Source organism: Brachyistius frenatus, unplaced genomic scaffold (assembly GCF_029030835.1).
Source record: "Brachyistius frenatus isolate BFR_SWC_R1_liver_20210118 unplaced genomic scaffold, ASM2903083v1 Contig_8, whole genome shotgun sequence".
Lineage (NCBI taxonomy): Eukaryota > Metazoa > Chordata > Actinopteri > Embiotocidae > Brachyistius > Brachyistius frenatus.
Window position 1 is genome coordinate 1339062 of NW_027210607.1, and position 25244 is coordinate 1364305.

General features: G+C 40.1%; 1 protein-coding gene and 1 long non-coding RNA gene across 4 annotated transcripts in view; both read right to left on the reverse strand.

Moving 5' to 3' along the window:
- Nucleotides 1-9831: 9831 nt before the first annotated feature.
- LOC138615894 (uncharacterized) lies at nucleotides 9832-10665 on the reverse strand. Its single transcript, XR_011310563.1, has 4 exons — nucleotides 10623-10665; nucleotides 10453-10570; nucleotides 10272-10367; nucleotides 9832-10159 (listed from the first exon to the last, which is right to left on the reverse strand). It is a non-coding gene; the product is annotated as an uncharacterized lncRNA (long non-coding RNA).
- A 10162-nt stretch (nucleotides 10666-20827) lies between these two features.
- The window catches only part of LOC138615945 (coiled-coil domain-containing protein 85A-like), a 28249-nt gene continuing 23832 nt past the window's right edge, over nucleotides 20828-25244 (reverse strand). The window contains exons 3-4 of one of the 3 annotated variants that reach the window (XM_069689842.1): nucleotides 23356-23413; nucleotides 20828-21573 (exon numbers count right to left, since the gene is read on the reverse strand). In XM_069689842.1, coding sequence (XP_069545943.1) covers nucleotides 21558-21573; nucleotides 23356-23413 — 74 coding nt within the window. In that variant the 3' untranslated portion in view covers nucleotides 20828-21557. The remainder of the gene's footprint in view (nucleotides 21574-23355; nucleotides 23414-25244) is intronic. The other 2 variants (XR_011310565.1, XR_011310566.1) reach the window with 2 other exon arrangements.

A 25244-nucleotide genomic window follows, 5' to 3' on the forward strand; every position in this document is an offset into this window, starting at 1 on the left:
CAGGTAGGCTGATAGAAGATGAACTTGGCCAAGGTGAGAGGGAGTCCCAGCTGGGGGGAGCATCCTAAACATTTTAATGAGAAGGTAAACTGCTGAGTCCTTTTTCCCACCGTCTGTGTCACTTTATGCTGCCTCCATCTCCATGTCCTCTCTGCAGCATTAAATTACTTTACCACAATACTCAATTCTTTTAAGATTATGCTAGCCATCAGTTCACTACAGCTGGGAAATGATTTGACTGATGACTGAAAATTAAATCTCGATCAAAAAATTCAGACAGCTTCAAATAATATTTGTTAGCCATGGTGCACAGGGAGTCTGTGAAATTCATGTGACCAAATGCTCAAAGGCAATATTTCATTGTATGTATAGACTAAATGCAATGCAACCTGAGAGGGATGACACATTCAGTACCCAGGGTTATGATTAATTTGTGTTAAATTAAGTGCAGTGATTGTGCAGCTGAATGCTGGTCAGGCCATATATATATATATATATATATATATATATATATATATATATATATATATTTATATATATATATATATATATATATACATATACAAACTGTGTACCTCATGCCTACCCAAGCACCATATTTACTCTACCTCTACACTTTGTATTCATGGTAAAGGATTAAACATTTAGTGAACTAAGCATAAAAACTATGAACTATCTACTGAAACAGTATATAAAAGAGGTTAACCCTTTAAAAACACACCTATTCTTTAGGCTTCTGCTCAAAAATGGCAAAAAGAGTATATCTCTGCAACCACAATAAAAAAAAGAATACAAAAAAAATATTTTTAATAATAAAGGGAACACTTGTGAGATTTGTTCAGGTGTGTAAATATCAGTATAGATGTCCATATTTTAATAATAGTTTAGTCCCTAGCCCCTAATTGGGGGCCCATAGGGCTTAAAGGGTTAAAATGCTCAAATTTAATAGGATTTTCAAATTTGTAGTAAATTCTAGTCTTTTGTCAAGTATCTCCAAATATATTTCATTGATCAATATTGGATCATCCAAGTGCAACCATCAGGTCAGATTTAAAATTTGTCCAACCGTAGCGCTAACAAATGCTAGCAGGTGAAACCGTGGTAAACTGAAAAGTATTATAAGTGCTCAGTTTTAGCATATTAAAACTGTCATTTTAAGCATATTTGAGCATGGTAACATTTAATTTAATCGTGCCTAAGCACAGTCTAATAATGAAGACTACATTGTCGTCAGCTCGCAGGTTGTATACATCTACCACAAAATACAGCAATAGATGAAAGATTTTCTTTGATGATTCAGTTTTGTTTTGTTTGAACCCTCTACTGCACAGTCTTGCCCTCAGGCAACGCCAAGTTTTCTTAAGCCCCATGTCCACTACGCATTTCTTTAAATGATTGTAACCCTTCAGAATGGTCCAAAAGGCATTAAAGAAGGTTCCAATAAGGTGTAGGAGTCATTATCAAGCATCATTTGAAGGCGGGACATCCTTTTCTGAAACATGGTCACAGGAGCACACGGTGAGAAGGTAACCGTCAGGGCTTTTGTAATCTAATTTAAAATGACATAAACTCCACATAAAACATATATTTGTCTGCATAAAGGTGTAAAGAAGGCTTTTGTCAGGTTAACGTTGTGTGATAAGGGTACATTTTAACAAAGGTTTTGCTGACAATGTGTTTGGATGTTATCACATACTATTACATGTATTTGTACAGAATGAATGCAAAAAATATATGTTATTGTTTATATTCATTTAAATTAACTTTTTTTACCACATTTCGTCACAAATGTATGTAAGATTGTTCTATAAAAAAAGAACAAGATCGGCATGTTAGGCCAATATCATCACAATGAGGACAGTGGGATTGACAGCAATGACAGTTAAGGACTGAATAGAGAAAAAGGTGTGAACAGAAGTGAAAAAACAGGGTTTTAATTTCCTACAGCAGACTGCACTCAAATCATGGGTCAATCATCAAAATGAGGCTCAAACGCTAACGTTATTATTGAATTCAATATGGAAGATCTCTTCCCTCACGTTTTAGCTTTGTGTCCATGTGTTAGCTTTTTCCTGCTGCTCTGAGCCTCTTTATGTCTTAGGTTTCTTGCTGATAAAAGGGAGTTTTTTTAAGGTTTTATTCTGTTAGAGGGTGTGTTTTCCTTCCAGCAGTCTGCGGTTGTCTTCCTGTTAAAATGCAGTTTTCCCCTTGCTGCTGCAGGATGTTTTCTTCCTGGTAAAAGGGAGTTTTTCCTTGCAGCTCTCAGTCATGTGGGAATTGTTAACTTGTTATGTTCTGGTTTAAAGTGCCCTGAGATGCTTCATGTTGTGATTTGTTGCTACATAAACAAAAACAAATTGAAACTGCATACTCTGCTCCACCCCTCCAGCGTCTGGCTGTCCGAACTCCTACATTAATTTGGGACATTGCTGTAGGTAGTGGCTTTTAGTTTAATCACCAACATTTATCATTTATAAGTGAAACTAGCTATTAAATACATTCTTAATCACTCCTAATGATCTCTCCTTTATTGAACTGTAGTTGTTATTGTTGTGTTTTTGTCAGCATTAAAAATTTACTTTTTACACAGTTCCTGGGTGGACAGGAGGATAAGTGATGTCCATTTCTGTTTCACACCAGAGAAAAACTGCTTTTTAAAGTTTCACATGGAGGGAAATCTCATTTTAATGAAGTATATTATATGGCATGACCCCCCCTGTGATACAAACACATGTCTGTATGAAATCCAGTATGGGAAAATGTTTCAAGTGTTATTATTTCTTTTGTTTTATGATATACGGTCAGTTTGTAAAGATTTGGGGATTTTATTTAGCTCTCTGAGCATTATTTTATGATAAATAAATTCATATATTTCATTGTGATTTGGTACCATTGTCACACAACGTTGCCTTAAAGCAACGAAATAATATTTCTGACTGGGGGGGGTCCCAAAAATAAAAAATATATATTTATTGTTAAAATGTCCCAAAATTAACCAAGAAATTAAGAGAAATATGTTTTAGCATGTGCCATCAAAATGTGTACAGTAAAGGTTTAAGTGGAAGATTTTATGTTTGGGACAAAAAAAATTCCACTTTTGGGAAATTTATAATAGCCAATTAACTTGGTTTTTGGGAACCGGAGCATCCTGAGCAAACCCACACAGGATTGGTGGAGAAAATGTCAAATAATACTAGTCCACTGTGTGCAGTGAAAAGAATCTGTTTACTTGCTGTGAGACAGAGAATGTCAGCTCACTTATCTCTGTTGTTTGTGTGGACTTCTTCCACTTCTCTGGTTTCCTCAAACCCACAGCGTGGTGGAAATTTTTCCAAGCTGAAAGTTTCTTTTTTTGTCTCAGTTTTCTCAGACATTTCAGCCACCTCCATGGGTCTTGGATCAAGTGAAGTATGGATGCCTCCTGCTTGTGTGGTTCCTTGCAGCTGGTAATTTATATTTGTGGTCACAAAATCATCTGTCTCCTTGACATCTGGGAGGGTTTCCTCAGCCAACTCAGCAACCTCTATAGGTTTGGAATCAGGGAAGGTAGTCAGGGTGGATGCTTCATTCTTGCGTGGTTCCTCACTGGTGACTTTTTTTCTTGGGGAATCAGGAAGTCCTCCATCTTCTTGAGTTTGGTGGAGAGCTCAAGGTTGATGGAGAGCTGCTTGTTGAGCTGAGTTTTCAGCCCCTCGTGCTCTTCTTGAAAATAAATCTCCCTCTGGAAGGATGTTTATTGCAGCACAGCGATCTCCTGAGCCATCTTTTAACAGATGGCTTTGTGCTCAGCTGTCAGGTTGTTGATGAGCTGCAGGTCCTGTGACACCGTGACTGCGTGAAGCTTGATTTGTTTTTTGAGCTCCTGCTGAAGCATGTCACTCCTGCATCATTGCGAGGACATTAGTTTTATACTTCTGGCTGAGCTTCTGGTATTAAACCTTGAGCTTGTCCATTTTCTCCTTGCTTTTGTCGTTTGCGTCCCGGAGTTTCCGTGAATTTTCCTGGAAAACTTTATAGACCACCTGCAGCTCATAATCTTTCTGCAGGTCTTTCTTCTTCCTCCGCTTGATAGTGTTGTTCACCCAAGAAGCTATCTTTGCGGTGCTGAGAGTTTCTGCATCAGTGTACTTCTGCAGCCTCTCCAGCTACCACTTTGTCTCCTTGATCAGTTCAAAAACACAGTCTTTATTCAAACAAACAAAAGGTGGTACCTACAGCGTCTATTTCCTCCCGAGTCAGGAGGGCAACTCAACCTACTGACCCGGGGAGACAAAGCCGGCAGGACAGCGGGCAGAACAGCGGACAGGACCGCTGGTGGAACAGTCTATATTCTCGGAGTCGGGAGAGCAACTCAACCGACCGGTGGCTCCGACTGGTAGCTCTGCAGCAGGAACAGGAGCAGGAGCAGGAGGAACGGGAACAGGACGGACGGGTGACGGACGGGTGACTGGCGGTCCTTGCGGTGATTAACAGGCACTCGCAGTAACTCGCAGTATCTAACTGTATGCACCGACAACCAGATGAGTGCAGGAGCAGGGTACATATAGTCCGGGGAGGTGATCAGGGAAATGCAGCACAGCTGTGCTGCCGGAGAGAGGCACGGCAGTGGGCCGAACTCTCTGGAGGACGCCCACGGGGCAGGACGGGCTCAGGGGACCTCTCCGGAGGACGCCCACGGGGCAAGACGGGCTCAGGGGACCTCTCTGGAGGACGCCCACGGGGCAGGACGGGCTCGGGGGACCTCTCCGGAGGACGCCCACGGGGCAGGACGTGCTCGGGGGGCCTCTCAGTAGGATGCCCACGGGGCAGGACGTGCTCGGGGGACCTCTCTGGAGGACGCCCACGGGGCAGGACGGGCTCGGGGGACCTCTCCGGAGGACGCCCACGGGGCAGGACGTGCTCGGGGGGCCTCTCAGTAGGATGCCCACGGGGCAGGACGGACTGCGGTGACTGTTCCGGAGGACGGCCACAGGGCAGGACGGGCTCGGGGGACCTCTCCAGAGGACGCCCACGGGGCAGGACGTGCTCGGGGGGCCTCTCCGGAGGACACCCACGGGGCACGATGGACTGGGGTGACCGTTCCGGAGGATGGCCACGGGGCAGGACGGGCTCGGGGGATCCCTGTTTCAGAGCTTTCTTCCTGCTAAAAGAGTTTTTACCTCTAACTATTGCTCATGTGGAAATTTTTAGGTACCGTTCTATGATGTTGTAAACTTCTGTTTTAATGACCTTATTATGTGCCGTGAGATAAATATGTTGGGATTTAGCGACATATAAATAAAGAAAATCAAAGAAAATTAAAACATACAATGTTGTAACACCCAGGACCATTTTACAGAACATTTACATTGGAATTTTTTACCACATTGTATTTGCATAATTTTACTTGAGAAGGGTTTTCTTTGCAGGACTTTTACTTGTAACTCAGTACTTTTCCATCATAATATTCCTTTTACTTCTTTGACTTTCAGTACAAAATATAAAGTTTAAACCCCCAACTGAAATGGGGAACTCATTAATTTCTGCAAACTGTGTAAATAAAAAGTGAAGAGCGATTTCCTTTTCATTCACCAACCAGTGCAGCTACTCAGAATCTAAATGAAATGTTATCATTGAACTATGTATCATTACTTTTAACGTTACCCTCTCCCCTTCAGCAAATAACTGCCAGGTAACTAATATGATCCGCAACTTGCAGAAAATCTAGAGCAATGGGAAAGTTCCTTTGATCCTCTCTTTTCCTGATAAGGCAACTTGTGCTGTTCTTTCTTCCATAAACTATTACTTAGCAAAGGACAAATATTAAAGTTATAGTCACATTTTAACATCCTAAGATTTATTTACAGTAATATAAGTCACCCACGTATATCCAGACCAGAGTGACTGCGGCATTTAAAAAATTATCAATTTAAGTCATCCCTATCCAGTTTCAGCATTGTGAAGTTACTTCAACCAGCAAGGGACAACAGCATTAATCCACTCGAGTGACAATTCCCATTCCAAGTCTATTATTTTGAGATGGGATTGTGAGGCTATGGTGGATGGAGAAACTGGGAATTGGATGTAGCTGGGAACACACCCCCACCAGTCTTCAGTCAGTCTGTTTAAACAGCAGGGAGCCATCCATCACCATGGGAATCTCATTTCCACCATGTGTCCAATGCAAATGAACAGTGCTTGCAATCAGAGGACTGTTGTTTTGCCAATAGTGGCAGAGGAGCAGGAGGGATGTTAGCTCATCCGTCTTGGCTTTGAGTAAACAAAGCATTGGGGCTCAATTCACATTTGCATAGCCAAGCTGGGTAAAAATAAAATTTGCAATTTATTATAATGTGTAAGCAGTGTTATTTTTGGTCTGGACATATTACTGTACTTTCATTGAAGGAGATTAATGAATACAATGCAGCATTTCTTCTGCCTCTGGTATCTTTTTTTCTAACATTTAGACAGAGTTCAGAAGGGTGAACAGGAGAGAAGAGACATTATATTGTACTCTAAGTCATCCTCCTATGCTGCTTAACTTTTTTTTTACCAACGACAGCCCATATATTGATTTTCCCCAAATAATTCCAGGAAGCGAGGTGTTTCAGGGTCTAAACTCACAAACTAATGCTTACCATGGAGTGTTAATGATGCAGGATGATGTTACCGAAACTATCTATACTATTAGTTACGTGTCCCTGTGATTTCATGTTTACAGCCCCATGGCAGACAATGTATTTATGAAACAGAGCAAAAGTGGATGGGTGGAATGGATCATAGGTTTTCTTCATCCTGATTGTAGGTTGATGTGACAAAGATGAAGGTTGATGCTACCTTTTTTGTTTGGAGACATTATCTTCAACCTCTCACTGAAAACACAACCTCTCCATTTTCTAAAAATTAACCAAAATATTTGTCTCCATGTTTGTGATTGGCCAGATGCTGCAAACATCTCCTCTCTCATGTGAATGCGCTCAGAGACTAAAGCTTTATGCTTAACAGAGAAAGCTGATAATCACTGATGTAGTACTGATTATCTCTAACTGAGATTGTTGAGCAAGCTCAGGCAAAGAAAGCCTGGGTATGTTGAACTTGCTTTGTAGTACACCCGTCTGGACAGGTCACCAGCCTATTACAGGGCCAACACATATTGTTATGATATGGTGTTAAAATGGACCCAGATGCAGACACAGTAGGATGGCTGTCTTTTACTACCCAGGAAGTCCTTTATTCTCTCCAAACAACTAACACACAGCAGACAGAGAAAAACAACGCACAAGTCCTTATGAGGCCGGAGGCCAATGTTCAGCGAGGAGACCAATCTCCTCTCCTGAGCCGGAAGCTGGCTCCATCGTGGATCGCAGCTGGCAGGCAGGCAGACAGGTACGTAGAATGGGCGTAGCTTAGCTGGGGGAATTCCGAGGTCCTCCACAGCAAGCGGCAGGCTGACGGAGCTTTGTGGGCAAATCTCGAGGTCCTCCACAAGCGCAGCAGACAGGCAGGGTCAGTGTGACACTCGAAGCTCGACACTGGATGGAAAACAGAGTCGACTGTGTGACGCCAGAGGCTCAACACAGGACTGCCAAGATCTCAACAGCCGATCTCCGTGGAACGAACTGGAATCTTCTTCGTTGAGGTGAATGCCCGAGGCTCGACGCTGAACGGCAGGAACAGAAAACAGACAGGGAGTCAGAACCGGAATATCTCAGGCAAGGAGACGGACAGACTTACGGGACGGGAAGTCGGGTAGGTTAACGGATTGATGATGAGCTGACTGAAGACCAGGGTATTTCTATCAGCGGGGTGATCAGCAGAGATGAGGCACAGCTGTGCTGACGGAGAGAAGTGTGACAGTGGGCGGAGCTCGGAAGAGAGTACTGCTGAGGAACACAAAATAAAACACTAGCACGTGGCAAGCAATAACAAACAGACAGGGAAATGACAGCACACATGAGGAGAGGTGATCGGGGACAAAAATAGAGGGAAACACAATAGGATCCGACAGGAATCCTCACACATATAGACAAACAGAAACAAAGACTATTCACCCCTAAAGGCAATTTGTAGAATCACCAATTAACCTGACATGAACAGTGGGAGTACCTGGACAGAACATCCAAAACACACACACAAAGGCCCCAGGGTGGGTTCGAACCCACCACCTGTTCGCTGAATATCATTGCTGTGAGGGAACAGTGCTTACCACTGTGATAAGTCATCATGATGACCTATACAGCAGGATTTTTTGAAGGGCATCCTTTTGGTGACATATATTTTCTATTTCCCCAAACAATTGATTAAAGTTCAGCAAATCAAGCCCCAGGCAGGACTCAGTCCTATAACCTTAAAGCCTAAAGGCAGCAGCGCTAACCACTGGACCACCATGCCTTCAACCTCATCACAGTATACCTGACATCATCCAAATCACTGCAACCTATGGTTAATTCAGAAGTCCAACACTCAATTTTTTAAAATATGCTGAATCAATTAACATGTCTAACTCAACAAATCCTTATTCAGACTCTACCAAAACTGACAGTGACATTCTTTGGATAGTAGATATAATTTTTAAAGGGGTTCAGTTTGGCCAAGCGGTGAGTCCGCAGTGATATTCAATATCTTCCTGTAATTTCTAAGCACAACATTTTCTATTTCCCCAAACATTTGATCAGACTTCAAAACAAGGCACAGTCAGGGTTCAATCGCTCAACCTTCTTGCTGTGAAGCGTCAGTGCTAACCACCCTGCCATTGCGGTCCATCTGACACCGTGAGAACAATATGTGATGTCTTTTGCACACGTGATATCTTTCTCTCAAGTTGATATACGGTTGTTCAAATGCATGTCACAGTGGTAAGCACTGTTCCCTCACAGCAATGATATTCAGCGAACAGGTCATGGGTTCGAACCCGCCCTGGGGCCTTTGTGTGTGTGTTTTGGATGTTCTGTCCAGGTACTCCCACTGTTCATGTCAGGTTAATTGGTGATTCTACAAATTGCCCTTAGGGGTGAATAGTCTTTGTTTCTGTTTGTCTATATGTGTGAGGATTCCTGTTGGATCCTATTGTGTTTCCCTCTATTTTTGTCCCCGATCACCTCTCCTCATGTGTGCTGTCATTTCCCTGTCTGTTTGTTATTGCTTGCCACGTGCTAGTGTTTTATTTTGTGTTCCTCAGCAGTACTCTCTTCCGAGCTCCGCCCACTGTCACACTTCTCTCCGTCAGCACAGTTGTGCCTCATCTCTGCTGATCACCCCGCTGATACAAATACCCTGGTCTTCAGTCAGCTCATCGTCAGTCCGTTAACCTACCCGACTTCCCGTCCCGTAAGTCTGTCCGTAGTGATGGTGAGATGAAGCCTCATGAGGCATCGAACCACTTCAGCCAATTGGTTCGAGAAAGGGTTCATTACTCGAAGCTTCATGTGAACACGAAACCACCTACTGGCCAAGTGTATAATCAGACAGCTGTATCTGAACCACATGTGATGCATTGAATTTTTGTGTCTGTTATGGCTGTTGGGAATGACTATGAATTACAAAAATGTATGACCAAATAATTTCTGTACATAAATTATCACATATATGCATAATAAAATATTTTTTTAATGTATTCTGTGTGTGTAAATTTTCCCAAAATGGTAGTATCATATGATATGGCAGGTTGTGTAATCATGTTTTTCTGTCACTTTAGGAAAATGGCATGGGCTTAAGCAGGCAGAGGACAGTGGAAGTGCTTGTGGAACTAGGAAGAGGGGACTGAATATGCTTGTGTAACTTGGACAATGATGTACAGGACAGGGGACATTTTATTCATTTTTATTCAGAAATAACAGTTTCTCAACAGTTTTGTGGATGTCCACATGTCAGAAGTAAGGCTAACAGCAGCCACCTTTTCCACTTTAGCCTCAGCCTTCTCCTTAGCTGACTCATACTTGGCCTCCACCATGGCCTTCAGAGCCTAAAGGAAAAAATATATAGTGCTGAACTGTGAGACACAATAAAGTACTCATTTGTTTCATGCATGCACCCATACATACCTGCCCTGTAGGGAGGACATAATTAGGATCCAGTTTGGACACAAATGCCCTGAATCCAACATCATCCACAATACTGAAGGGCTGTGAGTCCTTCACTATCATGGAGACGAGGGCTTCATCCAGCTCTGGTTTTCTGGTGGCTGGTTAAAAGAGAATAAACACAGTGTCTGTTACCTGTCTTTATTTGCACAATAAACAAAAGTGAACAGGGAAAAATTGTGATGGTGCATTTGTAATATTGTAATGACTTACCTTGGCTGGGTGAAGCTCCAGTTTCCTCCTTATTCTCATGCAAGGCACGGTAACGCTTCAGCATGGATGAGGTGTTGTTATTGTACCCCAACTCACCTTTGAATCAAATAAGAAACTGTGAAAAATACAGTTCTTGATAAGCAAACCTAATGTGTCTGAAATAGAGTTAGATATAGCTTACCTTATTAGGAGTTATCAAATCAAAGTGTTCCCACACAGGGGAAATCCTCCTCTTCCCAGCTGGCTCCATCTTATCACCTCCTTCTCTCCTCACTCTCCTAAATCTCCAAACTATCTCTCTCTCTAAACTCTCCAAACTATCCAAACTCTCAACTGACCTCAACTCTCCACCAACAACCCACATTTTGAATGGAGCCTGAAGAGTTTATATTGCCGTCAAACCTCCCGGCAAAATCTGAACCACTTCCCGAAGCAGTCACGTGGTACAGCCGGCAGCGAGGCTTCGGACGTCATCATTTTTGGCTCCTCCCCTAAATGAAGCAAGCCTCGACACACGCGTCGAGGAAACGCCCCCTCCATTACTCGACACACGCTTCGAAGCGTCGGCACACCTCGTAACATCACTATCTGTCCGTCTCCTTGCCTGAGATATTCCGGTTCTGACTCCCTGTCTGTTTCCTGTTCCTGCCGTTCAGCGTCGAGCCTCGGGCATTCACCTCAACGAAGAAGATTCCAGTTCGTTCCACGAGATCAGCTGAGAAGCCTTGGCAATTCTGTGTGGAGCTTCAAGTGTCACACAGTGACCCTGCCTGTTTGCAGCCCGCTGTGGAGAAACCTGGGGATTCCCCAGCAAAGCCATGCCCATGCTACGTACTTGTCTGCCTGTCTGCCTACCGGAATCTGCGACGGAGCTTCTGGCTCAGGAGGAGAGGAGATTAGTCTCCTCGCTGAACATTGGGCTCGGGCCTCATACGGACTTGTATATTGTGTTTTCTCTGCCTACTGTGCGTCAGTGTTTGGTGAAAATAAAGGACTTCCTGGTTCAAAAAGAAACATTTTCCTACTGTGTCTGGGTCCGTTACAACACAATGTTGCGATGTGTGCATGTAATTTATTTTCATGTGTTTCCTGTCTTCTACTGCTTGCGACTTCCTTGTGATAATTGCAGCTATATTTTTCTCTTACAAGTTTTTAGAAAGAGTTCTAAAAACACTTTTGGTTGTCATTAAAACTGTCATCTAATAAAACAAATCACAACAGAATTCAGAGATCTGATGGGCAGCTTTTTTTTTTTTTTATCACAATCTGTCTGTTTTCACTGGCAGACAGTTCCTTTCTGAAACCAAGTTCGTGGCCTCTGTAGTTTTGTCTTTGAATGATTTTTGGAAACAGGTCTATGCTTCTTTTTCTCCTCAGTCTCTCCAAAAATGCAGTGGCAATTCAGATTGTTACCTGAATTCCTAACACCATTCTCCGTATTAATGTTCACACACACACACACACACACACACACACACACACACACACACACACACACACACACACACACACACACACACACACACACACACACACACACGTACGTGCCTGCGCACACTCTAACACGTGCGTGTACATGCACACAGAGCGAGAGGGAGATTCGTACGCTCACAGTTTTAAGTGTGCTGCTGAGGGATTCAGATAAGAGAATTGCAAGACAGCAGCAGCCCAGCTGACACTGAAGAATGAGAAAGCAATAAAGCTACTGAGACACTTTTTCATCCTTTTCCTTTCTTTAGCACTGATACGCACACTCACAAACATGTCATTGCGAGTGTGGATTAAAGCATGTTTTATTTTGATGTAGATGATCCTCTGACTGCATATGCAGGGATGCACAGACGTAGACGTTGTCACACGTGCTCAGTAACTGCGGTAGCAAACTGTAAAAAAATTATAATTGCACCAATAATGATTGGAATAAATGTGTGCAGATATAACTCATTTATCATGAATAATATGTTTAATGGTACACAATGATTTAGCTGAAAGATAGAAATATATGACATTTGGTTTTTACAAATATTTGATTGCAAATTGAATACCCTTCATTATGGTTAGACAGTTACACAATGTGTGTCCTTGGGCTCTAACTAATGGGTCAAATCAATGTTCTTCCTCTTACAACATTTCTAAAATGCTCTCCTCTCACCCCAACTGGTTGAGGCAGATGGCCGCCCACCCCTGAGCCTGGTTCTGTCAGAGGTTTCTTCCTGTTAAGAGGAAGTTTTTCCTTCCCTCTGTTAGAGGTTTTTCTCCCTTAAAGAGGAGGGTTTTTTTTTTTCCCCTCCTAGCTTATGTGGGAATTGTTGAATTGTTGGGTTTATCTGTATAATATTGTAAAGTCTTGCTGTAAGGACTTTAATGTGTTAAGTGCCATGAAATAACCTGTGTTGTGATTTGGCGCTATATAAATAAAGTTGAAATGAATTGAATTAAAGTTAATTGTTTAAAGTATTTCAAATCCTGTCTCGTTTCAGTGGGAATTTCATATTCATCACTGCTTTTATTGGCAACTTGCAGCACATCTGGGCATTTTACCACCACCTACAGGTCAGTGCAACAGTGAAAAACCACTGGCAATAATCTGTGTCCTTTCATCAATCCATGAGTCAAATAGAGTCCTAGAGAGCATATATTTTGTTTGTTTTTGAGAAAGAATTAACAAAAGTAACCATTCATTATCTGTCTGCCACATACTGCCATGGCATGAGGCAGTCATTGGGGCTGTCAGTAAACTGAGTTGGATATGGATTCATCAGTGGCTGATGTAGACCCATAATACCCAGCAGCGGTAATTGGAGCATTTCCTACCATTATCTGAACAGGTAAGAGCTCAAACCTCTTTGGAATGGATACAGTGGTAGATTGTCAGGATAGATTGTTACTGCAATGTTTGAAGCTGCAGAGACTGTAGCTTGTCTCCTGACAAAGGATGTACACAATTTCTCAGTTTTGATAATCACATCATGGCAAGGGAGGAGAGTTTAGGTCTGTTACCATTGTGGCGGGGGTTATGTTAGCCAGCAGTTGTCCCGACTCAGCACACAATTATGTGAGAACAAGTAGGGTCAATGAGGCAGGAAGCAGTGTGTGTTTCTGTGTGTACATGAGTGTGTGTGTGCTTGTGATTTTGGGGATTAATGTGCACAGGAAATTTGCCTACATTTATCTTGACTATCTGCCTCACTGCCCATTACTTACTTATGACTGCCCATTTAGAACAAAGAGAAAGAAAGAGAGCATGTTAAATGAGATCTACGTAACTGCCCACTTCTCCTGTTGTCCAAAAATAAGCCCTCAGCTTCAGGGCTAGCAGGAGGAGGGCCAAGCAGACTCAGCTTGCATTCTTAGCTTGTAGACCAAACCAGATCTTTTGAGGCTTTATTCAAGAGCATGGTCTTTTTAATGAGAGCATGATTTCTTGATTTCACAAATCTGGATAGTGTAAGAATCCTTGTTTTGTTTTTTCTGACCATTCTTGAATCATATTTAGGTTTCACAGTAAATGGACAACACAGCATTTGAAAAAAGTCCATAACAGTAGATATCTATCTGATCATGCTCAGGGTTAGTTTATGACCAGGATATATCCTCTACCTGACATATAAAGGATTATCATTGTGAGTTTTTAAACAGAAAGTTAACACAATACGCCATAAAGGAGTCCTGTGGGTGCCCAGTTTGAACAGTCACACTCTCTTATATCCTATATCGCAGTGGCTGAAAAGATTCATATTTCTTTTTTTTTTTTTTTAAATCTTCAAATACGTGTGGACTATTTCCTCCTTCAGTCAGCCAGCTAGAAATCAATCTGTTCACTGTACACAGCACATGCATACCAATACATTGTGCATGTGAATGAATACATAAAGAAAGCTTGAGCTGTTTACTGTACACATACACACACTACAAGTTATTGATGGGGCAACCATATGTGCACCGTAAGCAAAATGTGCTGCCGCAGAGCAGCTCCAGCCATCATCATAAACTACCATGTAGTAAATGGCAGCAGTTGGGTCCTGAATTGACTACATTGATTACATATTTTAACAGACAGATCTATCATTTAACTGGAACTACAATGGCTCGTATTTTTTTCTCAATAATACAAAATTAAAATTTTCATAGTATTTGTATTTGAAATATCAAAAGGGACTCTACAATATTTATCTGAATGAGAAAGCATCTATATCAGCGAATTCTGCAACTTTCATATAACTTGAATGAAGATGTAAATGTTTTAATTTTAAAGAACAGCAAACAAAACGTATTTTGTAATTTAATCGCGTATCTCCGCTACATGTAACAAGTTACTCAGAATGTCTCTTAAACCCAACTGGTCAAGTTAGATGGCTGCCCACCTCTGAGCCTGGTTCTGTGGGAGGTTTTTTCCTGTTAAATGGGAGTTTTTCCTTCCCTCTGTTGGAGGTTTTTCTCATTTAAAGAGGACCCCCCCCTCCCCCGAGCTTATGTGGGAATTGTTGGGTTCTTCTGTATAATGCTGTAAAGTTCTGTTGTAGGGGCTTTATTATGTGAAGTGCCTGTATTTTAAATTGTATGTTCGCCTATCACATCCATTCTTGGCCTTGTATGTCCTTCCAGCAGGTTCTCTCATCTCTGTAGGACTTCTGTAGCTTTGTTACAGTCACAGTTGGGATCTTGGTCACCTCTCTTGTTTGGATACTCAGTTTGGCAAAACGACCCGCTCTTGGAGTTTGTGGTGCATCCCAAGGTTACCTGGTCTTCAGGCCTGATCGTATGACAGATGATAGTAGGACAGAACCAAGGAGCAACTGACATATTATTTGGTTTTTGGCCTGACATGCACTGTGAATTGTGGACCTTGGATACACAAACTACTCTATATGTCAGGGAATGAACAGATGTTCTCGATACAAATCAAGGGTAGTTAAAGAAAAAAAGATGCAAATGACCATAATTTAATTTGGAGTGCTAGAGCCAATGAGAGATTTATATCTTTGATTTAGATTTAGATTTAGATTTTTTTACTTTATTGATCCCACAGTGGGGAAATTCAGTCATCACAGCAGAATAGAAAGAACAAAAAGGTGCACACAATATGAAAAAGAGCAATGAATAAATACACACACACAGACTACATACAAAAAATAAATAAAAAAAAATTAAATACAGTTTGGGATGAATGGGAAAAGTCACCAGTGCAATAAAATGAAATAAAATTAATATGAATAGTGCCACATTATTTTATGGTGGTGTTGAAAAGACTAACACCAGGCGGAACAAACAACCTGCGGTAGCGCTCTTTCCTGCAAGTCTGCCACTGAGGGAGCTGCTTAAAGCTCCTACAGTCTCATGGAGTGGGTGAGAGGTGTTGTCCATGATCGATGTCAGCTTGGCTAACATCTTCCTCTCACCCACCTCCTCTACGGAGTCCAGAGGACTGCCCAGGACAGAGCTGGCCCTTTTTGTATGACATTTTCAAATATTTTCTAATTTACTTTGTCATAGGGGGTATTGAGTGTAGATTGATGGATAATGTATCCATTTCAAATTTACGATAGGAAAAAGTATACACAAATTGAAGGGGTCTAAATACTTTCTGATTCTGCTGTATATGTGTGTATGTAGCCGATAAAAGCACATGTATACTGTACAAAGAACACTTTCTGCAAATTGAGTCAATTTTACATAAAGACATTTTATTAGTTGATGTATACATCTCTGAATATAATTATTATATAATACCAAGTCAAAAATAATAACTGTAGATATATATTTATAAAACTAAGCAGATATACTACTCTTGACTTTTTGAAAACATAAAGTCTATGATAATATATTATAGTTCCTGTCTTGTTACATCGATCACTCCCCCCCCCCCCCCCCCCAAAAAAAAAAAAAAGAAGAAAAAGAAAAACAGCCTCAGGGTTGAGAGGTTATACAGCATGGATTCAGAGTAGATGAATGTGTGCATGTCTTTTTGTGTACATTGTGAGGAGTCAAGGTGTGTATGCACTGAGTAAAATATTACATTTTCCATACATCCAAAGCATCCAGTTTTAATAGGATAACACATCTTGATAATTTAATCTGGTAATGAATGCCCTGTTTCAAAGAAAACTATCTCCCTTATGAAGACAGATATCACCAAACATGAATCCAGCTGAAACTGAGATTACTGCAATGAAATTGAGCAGCCGTGGTGGATCTCCATTAGAATATATTTGTGCCATAAACCTCCGCTTTGCTAAGTCAGTAAATCATTTATTTTTATATTTTGACCTTCAATATTTTGCAGCTGTGCATTTACTTATTTTCCCATCTCAGAGAGAAATGAGCAGAACACAGTAAGGTATTTGTACATGGGAGAAGTTATTCATTAAAGAAAGCTGAAAATCCACAAACAATACAGCTTTAGTTCTGTCATAAACTCTGAAATAAACGACACTGCCGATACTCTGAAAACTAGGAGTCTGCATATGAATGAAACCAGTTGTTTAAATGTATGATTTCATATTTTTGTATCGGCATTGTAATTGAAAAATTTCGTTTGAAATAGAAATGTTATTTTATAACATACATAGTAGTCAACATCTAAATAAACTGCAGCAAATGAAAAGTTTCTGAGTTAGCAGGAAAATAAAAGTAATCTGGACTGGTTTCTGTAAATACAGTATATGAAGAGGAAAATTACTTTTGTTGGAGAAAAGGGACCAGTTTGCATCACTCGGATGATAAACAGGGGCTGTGTTTTGTCTTTTTGCAGTTCAAACTGGAAAGTCTCAACAACTATGCAGCTGGTATTAATGAATAAAATCCACCCCTGAATATTGTTAATATTTCGTTGGTGCTAAGTCTACCGCTAATGTTGTACCTTAATAACTGTGGGGGAATCATTTTGTTATGTTGGGGAAGACTTGCAGAGCAGACTTGTGGAAGGCAAGGCTACCGTATGAGGTGAAGAGGACAGCTGCATCCAGGTGTTCTAAAAACAACAGAAGGTTACTTATTGCCCACTTAACATAATTGACAGTTGAAGCAGCAACAGCAGCTAAAATAGCCTACTTTTAAATCTTTAACCCCAAGTGCTGTAAATTAAATCTGATGTCGGAGTCTTAACCTTCTCAAGTCTCAAAGTACATTTTCATGAATCCACTTAAAATAATATTAATACAAAAAACTTCAAAACTGGCCTGAAAATTATCTTCAGTGTCAAAGTAACAAGCAAATAGAAATTTCTAATTGCAAATTGCACCATTTAATTTCCAAAGATTTAACAAAGGCGGACAAAAAAAAACAGGGTTAATGTTGTACCCAGCAGCGTTACTAATTGAATCCATTGCAACATTACACTCCCTGTATGGTAAGTCTGTTAGTATAAACTAAGATGTGTTATGTTTATTTAAAGCTATGCAAAAGACAATGACGAAACATTTATGAAAATCAATAGTTGGGCTACTTTAATGATGAATAAATGGTTTCAAGGCACTGATTGGACTATATTTTGTAACTCCTTATTTCCTGGCCATGCTGTGAGAAAATCTTTCTCAAGGCATGTTGTCGATAGCTGGATACTCAGCGGTGTGGAAAATGACAAGCGTGCACACACACACACACACACACACACACACACACACACACACACACACACACACACACACACACACACACACACACACACACACACACACACACACACACAGAGCACCATATATCAGTCCCTCCAGGAAATCAAAAAGTAATTGCAATTATTAATGCTAATTCAACCAAAGCCCCCATTAGGGATAGCTTTTTTTTTTTTAAATCCACACAATATCTGCAGTAAAGGTACTCAATGGAAGCTTTTTGAAAGCATTACGGCACAAAGTAAGAATTTCCAAACAAAACTTTTTCAACAAAAGAACGCTTCATTGGCATGCAGCAAGGCCCTTCAATTTCCCCCTCTCATCATCAAAACAAAGCCCATGCCTGGCTAAACCAGAGGTGACAGGGTTTATGGGAAATGTGGTTTTATCACAAGAATTAAGTATGTTTTACATTGCATCTTTATGACCCAGGAATTTTTGTCTAACTGTAAGCCCATGGTTGTTTATACCTGAAATGCATAACTTTTACATACAAATGAATGTCTGATTGCAACAAATATATATTTTTTTTTTTTTAAACTTGCAAAAGCTTGGAGGGACTGAAATATATGACTGAACGCTAATTCTGGTGTGATCCAAATTCACTGAGTGAATATATGGGTCTGGGTAAGCTCCATAAGGAATTGTTTTTAGTCATTGCATTTAAACCTTGGGGTTAATTATGAAACTCTTCGACCAGCTTTAACCAGTCAGTATGGCTGAAACCAGGCAAAACTCTACCAACTACATTAAAAAAAAAAATTAAAAAAAAAAAATTAAAAAGCACAGACACTGGTAGCCAATTGGTCCACCCTTCAGAGTGTCTGAATGTTAATGCAAAGAGGGTGTCCAGACTATAATCACAGCAAAGAAAAAGCTGTGAGCAAGAGTCTGGTGCAGCCAGGCTACTGAAAGCTAACACAAGGTTTAGAATTCTTTAATACTGTTGGTATTGAAACAGACCTTGACACAAAAGCTGAAAGAAAGAACAGAGAAAAAGCAAACCATTTCTTCTTCTCCCATACAATAACATATATAAAATCCCCCCATACATCCCTCTATTTTCTCTCTGTAACCCTTTAAATAACAGCACCCTAGTTAAATGCCATAAACACAGGAACGACATTTCACAGATTCTACACGTACTTTAAAACATGGCAACTGGAATATGTTTGATTCTCAGTTAGCTTATTCTTTTCAAACTGGAGGTAATTGTTAGCTGTGCTGGTACAACCCATTATCACGGCAAACGGCTGGAAACTGCTGTCAGATTTTATTCATTTTAATTTGGCTAGCTGGGTGATTGAGATTCCAAACTGACTTTGTTCTTCAAGAAGAAAATGGTTTGTTTAACTGTTAGTCAAAGGTATTCAAATAATAACCTATCTTAATTACAATCTGACTTTTAGTTTTATAGTTTGGACCATCATTTCTATCAGCATCAATAACCTTGTACCAGTGGAGACATAAATCTGTACAGCAAGTCCCTATAACATCCAAAAATTCTAACTTCAAGGTAGACACGAGGGTTAGGTAATAGTATATTGTTAAAAAAAAAAACTAAAAAATAAATGTTTAGTGTGAGGACATATTTAGTGTTTGAGTGAGATAATCAGGGATGTGAAATAGTTGACTAAAATCCCGAATGCAAACACATTATAAACAGAGTATTTGTAATGAAAACAGCCAACCATATCCAAACCGTCAAGGCACAGAAAAAAATAACAATAACTCATATTGTGCAAGGAAACTGGAAGAGTTTCGATAAACTTGCCACTGTTTTGTGTAACATCAATATTTCCCTGTTATTTTTCACAAATGTATTTATCATGTGTCAATCAAGTGAGCAAATACTTTTCATAAAACAATACAATTTTTGTAGACAATGTTGTCTCTGTTCTATTTTAAATTAAATAGAGGTTCACATGATTTACAAATCACAATCACAATCTGTTTTTATTTACATTTTACACAGCGACCCGTTTTTGAAAACGGGGTTGTAGAGGATGGCTGCAACCCACTGTTGTTACTGCCTTAAATTAAGTTTTTCATTTTGCGGTGAATTCATTTCATCGGATTATTTTTTGCTGTGGTAACAAAATTTGTATCGAGAATTGTAGAATTTATTTGTATCGGTACTGACAAGAAAATTTCTGGTCAAGCGTTATCCCTAGTTTTTATATATAGGTTCAGCAGCCAGGGGTCTATACTAATAGGACAATATAAAATGCTCAGGATATGTTGTGTGTTAGTTTGCAAAAATTGCATGGCCCTGCATTGTTTTTGTGAGCTCATTCTGCTACATTCATGATTATCTGTGAGGTGCAGGTGCTTTAATTTTAACCATACTTTTTCTTTTTAAACATTTTCTTTTTAAAAGCCAAATTTGATAGGAATTCACTGTTAAAATGTTTGAGTCGTGCAGCAGCAAGGGTAAATTAGTTCTGATACATCTGTGACAACACAGTCAGTACACTGTAATAAGGCTAATTCTGTTACATGAAAATACAGTACTGACCTGAATATAGGACAAACCTTTTCAGGTTCCTTATTTTGGGGAAAAGTATTTTTTGAGAAAACATTTTTAAAATCATTCTGTTGGGAAGGTTTTCATGACACTGAAGCCTTTTGTCTTGTATGCCAAAAAAAAAACTTTGGGGTCTTCATCAGTCACCAGACTCTCTCTCCTGTGAGAAAGATAAAGTGCCCTGTGACATTTAACATTTCCAGTCTCTTTATTCTCTTTTTTCATCATAAACCATAATTTCTTTGCTGCTTCTTTTATGTAATAAAGACATCAGAAGCAAAACATGTTACAATGCAGGTTAAATTTGGAAAATCAGTTATGCACTGCTGTTGGGGCTCAGTGAATGCATGTAGTTTTGCCTCCCCTGGCCATGGTTACATTTGAGGGTATATTACAGATCTAATTTACCTGCACAACACCTGTCTGAAAATGTTTAGCTTCTCACATTGTTTGTCCTTTTGGACTTTGCTGTAATACGTTCTTGTCCCCAAATCTCATCAGTCACTTTGGTTAGTACAAAATTATTATAATTGCTAAGAATGATGGCCAAAACTATCAAAATTACCCAAGAAAATGTTTTTCTTTGAAATGAAAATGTATTAGTAACTTTTGTGCTTTAAATTCAGCTCAACAAAAGTAGGTACCACCATCACAAGTTGGGTTTGCAAATGGATCCTTTCAAATGATCACTGGCTTGGCTGTGAAGAGACGGGGCTGTAACGTCCAGTGGTATCAGGAGAAGTTGCACTTCACAGAGGGGCTCTATCTTTCCCCAGAGGTAGGACTATATTGTTGGCAACACATAGATTCTCAGCTGTCTTATTTATTTCATGCTTTTCCTTATGGCATTGTAGGAACAAGCCTCTGCCCATCCACACAATGTCATTCAGTCTTCTCTGGTGGTCCACAGGAAATGCATAGAGCAGCAGCAGCAGGAAGAGCAGACAGGCCAGAGAGTGTTCAAGTGTTTCCAGTGTTTTGCCACTTTGTTGGCTTGTTTCACTCATCTGTTCCCTCGCCTTTCCTTGCTTCATTTTGATTTTTGGGATCATTTATCCACTTAGTTATGCATCAATTATCTCATTCCTCTGTGTCTCTCTCTGGGGTGTGTGTTGTCGCAGCAGCATCTGATCAGGAGGCATGTTGTGGTCAGGAGGCATCGAAGCTGAAAGATAAAAAGCAAACGAAAAGTGTGTTTTTACATGTGTCTGTGTGTGTATGTGTATGGAGCCTGTGCCCAACAGAATGCAGGGATGCGTCCCTCTCCAGGTAAAAATGGTGGCTGACGTATTCAACCATTAGGAAATGCTTCATTATTAAATATTAACTCTGTGCCATCACTCAGTGATGCATTAAGGCATGGGTTACACTAGGCTGACCTTTACTACACGCACACAGACATGGTTTTTCCAATGCTGCAAGCCACTTTGTATTTGCTACTAATTTGGAGGCTGTAACTACTACAAAAGTCCTATTGTCAGTGATTTCCTTTCATTTTGTGGGTTTCACAACCTGATGAGAAATTCTATAATTACACATGAAACTTATTTTCTCAAACTGCCTCTCACAGAAAAACCTTGTTTTGCCAAGGTACAGTTTTGACTACTACACATTCCAGCAGTGGAAATCAACCTCTCCACTGCAGTGTTAGCGCCACAGACTGTGTATACATCTGAGCAATATGGTAGCTCCTGAAAGTGAAGTCAGAATATCACCAAACTAGTAGCTGCCATCAAATAATGCCTTCTAACATTAGACTGTATGGAAATGGATACAAAGTATTTGTAATGTCCATTTTAAAATTAAATCTATATCGCACAATAAAGTGAGCAGGAATTGAAGGGTTCACATGGGTGTTTTTGGACTGTCAAAGTGTGAATACTTTCAAAAGTGATGCAAATCCATGTGATCCAATCCAAAATGTGCCCAAATGTTGCCGTTTTTGAAGAGGGACTTCAAGAGAACTCTAGTATATGAACACTAGATACCATCCGGGTATTGTACCGTGCTCTTAAGTTGTCTCTTTTTTTTTATTATTTCATCAACATAATGTTATCTGTTATTCTAAAAATCAGGTTTTGGCATTGTGAATTGATTCAGAATTGTAGAAAGCAAACTTTTAATCCACCCTAACATTGGACTTCTGAACATTCAAAGGTGTTTTGTTTTTAGAGGCTTTAAATCTGCTAGTTGTAGAGTCAATATTCTATTGTTATTACTCAACCTGAATTACATTTCTGCCATTGTGGAAATATCTTTAATACAGCACTAACAACATCATATAAAAGAAAACCCACTGAGAGTAAATATATTTCGATGGTTAAAATAGTATGTGAATTTGAGAAAATGTGAAAAACGTATTAACTTATTAAGTTGCCAGTGATAAACTAGTTAGCCTGTTTGGGTTAATTCTATAGAAATTCAGATTCATTACCTCAGTAGGAAGTCGGCATATTAACATACTATATTTATACATACACATAAAGAAAAGCTGCAAAATCTCCCTTTGTAAAAGTTGGAACCAGAGAATCAGTCATCAAAATAATTGCATGTTATTGTTCTGCCTATTTACAAATTGTTTCAAAACTAGAAACTAGTCTTAAAATCCTGACCATAGCCCTCCCATGCACCAACAGCTGGTGATATTTTTTCTAAGTTTGAGTTGGTGGAGATGAAAAACAGATCAAAAAAAGAGAAAATATGGATCTTACATTCATCAGGTAACACAGCTCCAAACCAATGATCAGCTGCTCAATTTCTGCTAAATGTTAAATTAGGCAACTGTTTATGAACCTTTTACGTGTAACATCTTTATGAGGGCATAATGTGCGAGATGTTGTGTTGAAGGCTCATTGTGTTCCACTTTCTGTAAGTAGCCATGAAATCAATAAACGTAGAATTTGTTTGATTTTTTTTCTTTATATATGCTGGTGCTTATGCGACTCACCTGTCCCAAGGCTTTACACTTCGACAGGAGTTGGTGCAACAGCCAGCAGATATCAGAGCTGCAAAAGAAACCAACAGAAATAATCAGAAAGTAACAGCACTCATCGTCAGTGTGTGTGTGTGTGTGTGTGTGTGTGTGTGTGTGCGTGTGTGTGTGTGTGTGTGCGTGTGTGCGTGCAAATTTAAACCACTGGCTGATTGTTTGGTTGTCTTTAAAAAAATTAATTGCCACGGGCAGTGTTTGTTAGCCATCATCTTCTGTCCTCTCTCTCTACCACAGAATCTGAATATTTTCTTGTTTTAATAATATAAAATACCTTGTTAAAATCCTAATGATTTCAGTTAGGCGAGGAGCTGCACAGCCAACGACACCAACATTCCACCCGGTGCTATAAGGATTGTGAAAACTGCTTCATGTGTCCAGTTGTGACTCCTTGTTTATGTTTCTGAATAATGTCGCAACTAGTCACATCAAATATTATAAGCGTCTCCCAGACATATAATTACTCTGATTAAAGGAAAAGGAAGCTGTAATCTATAAATTGCTCTTGAATTCTGCTCTGTTTCACTGCCAGCAGATCTTTTTTGTTATAGCCACAGAGAGAGTGCATCTAAAACAAGGATGTCAGCTCAGTTTGACAGGTTAGAAGACAACTCGCATCATTCTACACATCACACAAACATTTCTCTCACTGTCCGTGTGTTGTAAATCCAGTGATGATTTATATAGATTGGATGAATGTGTAATATTACTTTTTAAGTCAGGTACTCTGAAAGAACCAGACTCAGGGAACCCTATGTACATCAGCTTAGGCTCAGCACAACTGCGTCAGTTGCGCAAGCAGGTGTGGCAAACTTGTTTGGTATGGTGGTGAACACAAGTGCAGGCGCAACTGGGGCGCAGCAAACCACAGTGGTGAAGTAGGACGAATTGATAATTAGTAGGTGTGTACCAGCCAACTTTCATCATGGCAAATCAAATCAGCTCCTCTTATTCATTTTAAACTGCTCTGGCACCATGTGTCGGCAGTTTCTAAGGGATGAACAAGGAGCAGATGGGTACTGCCATCCAAAATGTATGCAGCAGGAAACTCAAAAACTTTTCTGGAAGGTTCAGGTTCATAATCACCGAATTTATGGTACCACGAGTTGGCGTCCACATTCTGATGATGTGTAATTGGGCAGAGGTAACTAATACCTATTCCCCTGGTATTATGAGAACTGATGCCCAGTGTTGAAAGCACTTCAATGATATAAGACAAAAACCTCTCTTATCGACACCAAACACTTCCATTAATTTAATGTCAAACTGAAAAAGGCATCCACTATACTGAAATCAAATTGGTGAAACGATGTTGAGGAGTGACTGTAAGAAAAATTCTGCACGCTTGAAGCTCTGGGAAAAATAAATGTATTACCAACACTGATAAAGGGCACTGTGAGCCGAAAGTCATTGATATTGTGGTGTTATGAACTGCATAGGGGGCTGTGAGTTGCCGGTTGATTTGGATTAAAAAAAAATGCTATCAAAGCCCAGCCCTTGGTCCTACTGCACTAGTTGGACAGTGTTAGTGGAATATTTATATTGCAAATCCCCTCATGAGGATGACCAAACACAGATGTGCAGTGTTTACCAGCACAAAGCGACTCCTTTGAGATGGCAGGGAAAGTAAAGGCATGCTGTTGTCACATAGCCACCCGTTTCTTACACTTTACCATAGTAACACCCAGGCCTGTTGAATGTGCTGTACCACTTCAAGTGAGCATGTGACACTGCAGCTGTGGAGAGGAAGAGGCTGACCAATGACTGTGGTCATCAGTGTGTGTGTGTGTGTGTGTGTGTGTGTGTGTGTGTGTGTGTGTGTAGGTGTAGGTGATGAATACTCTAAT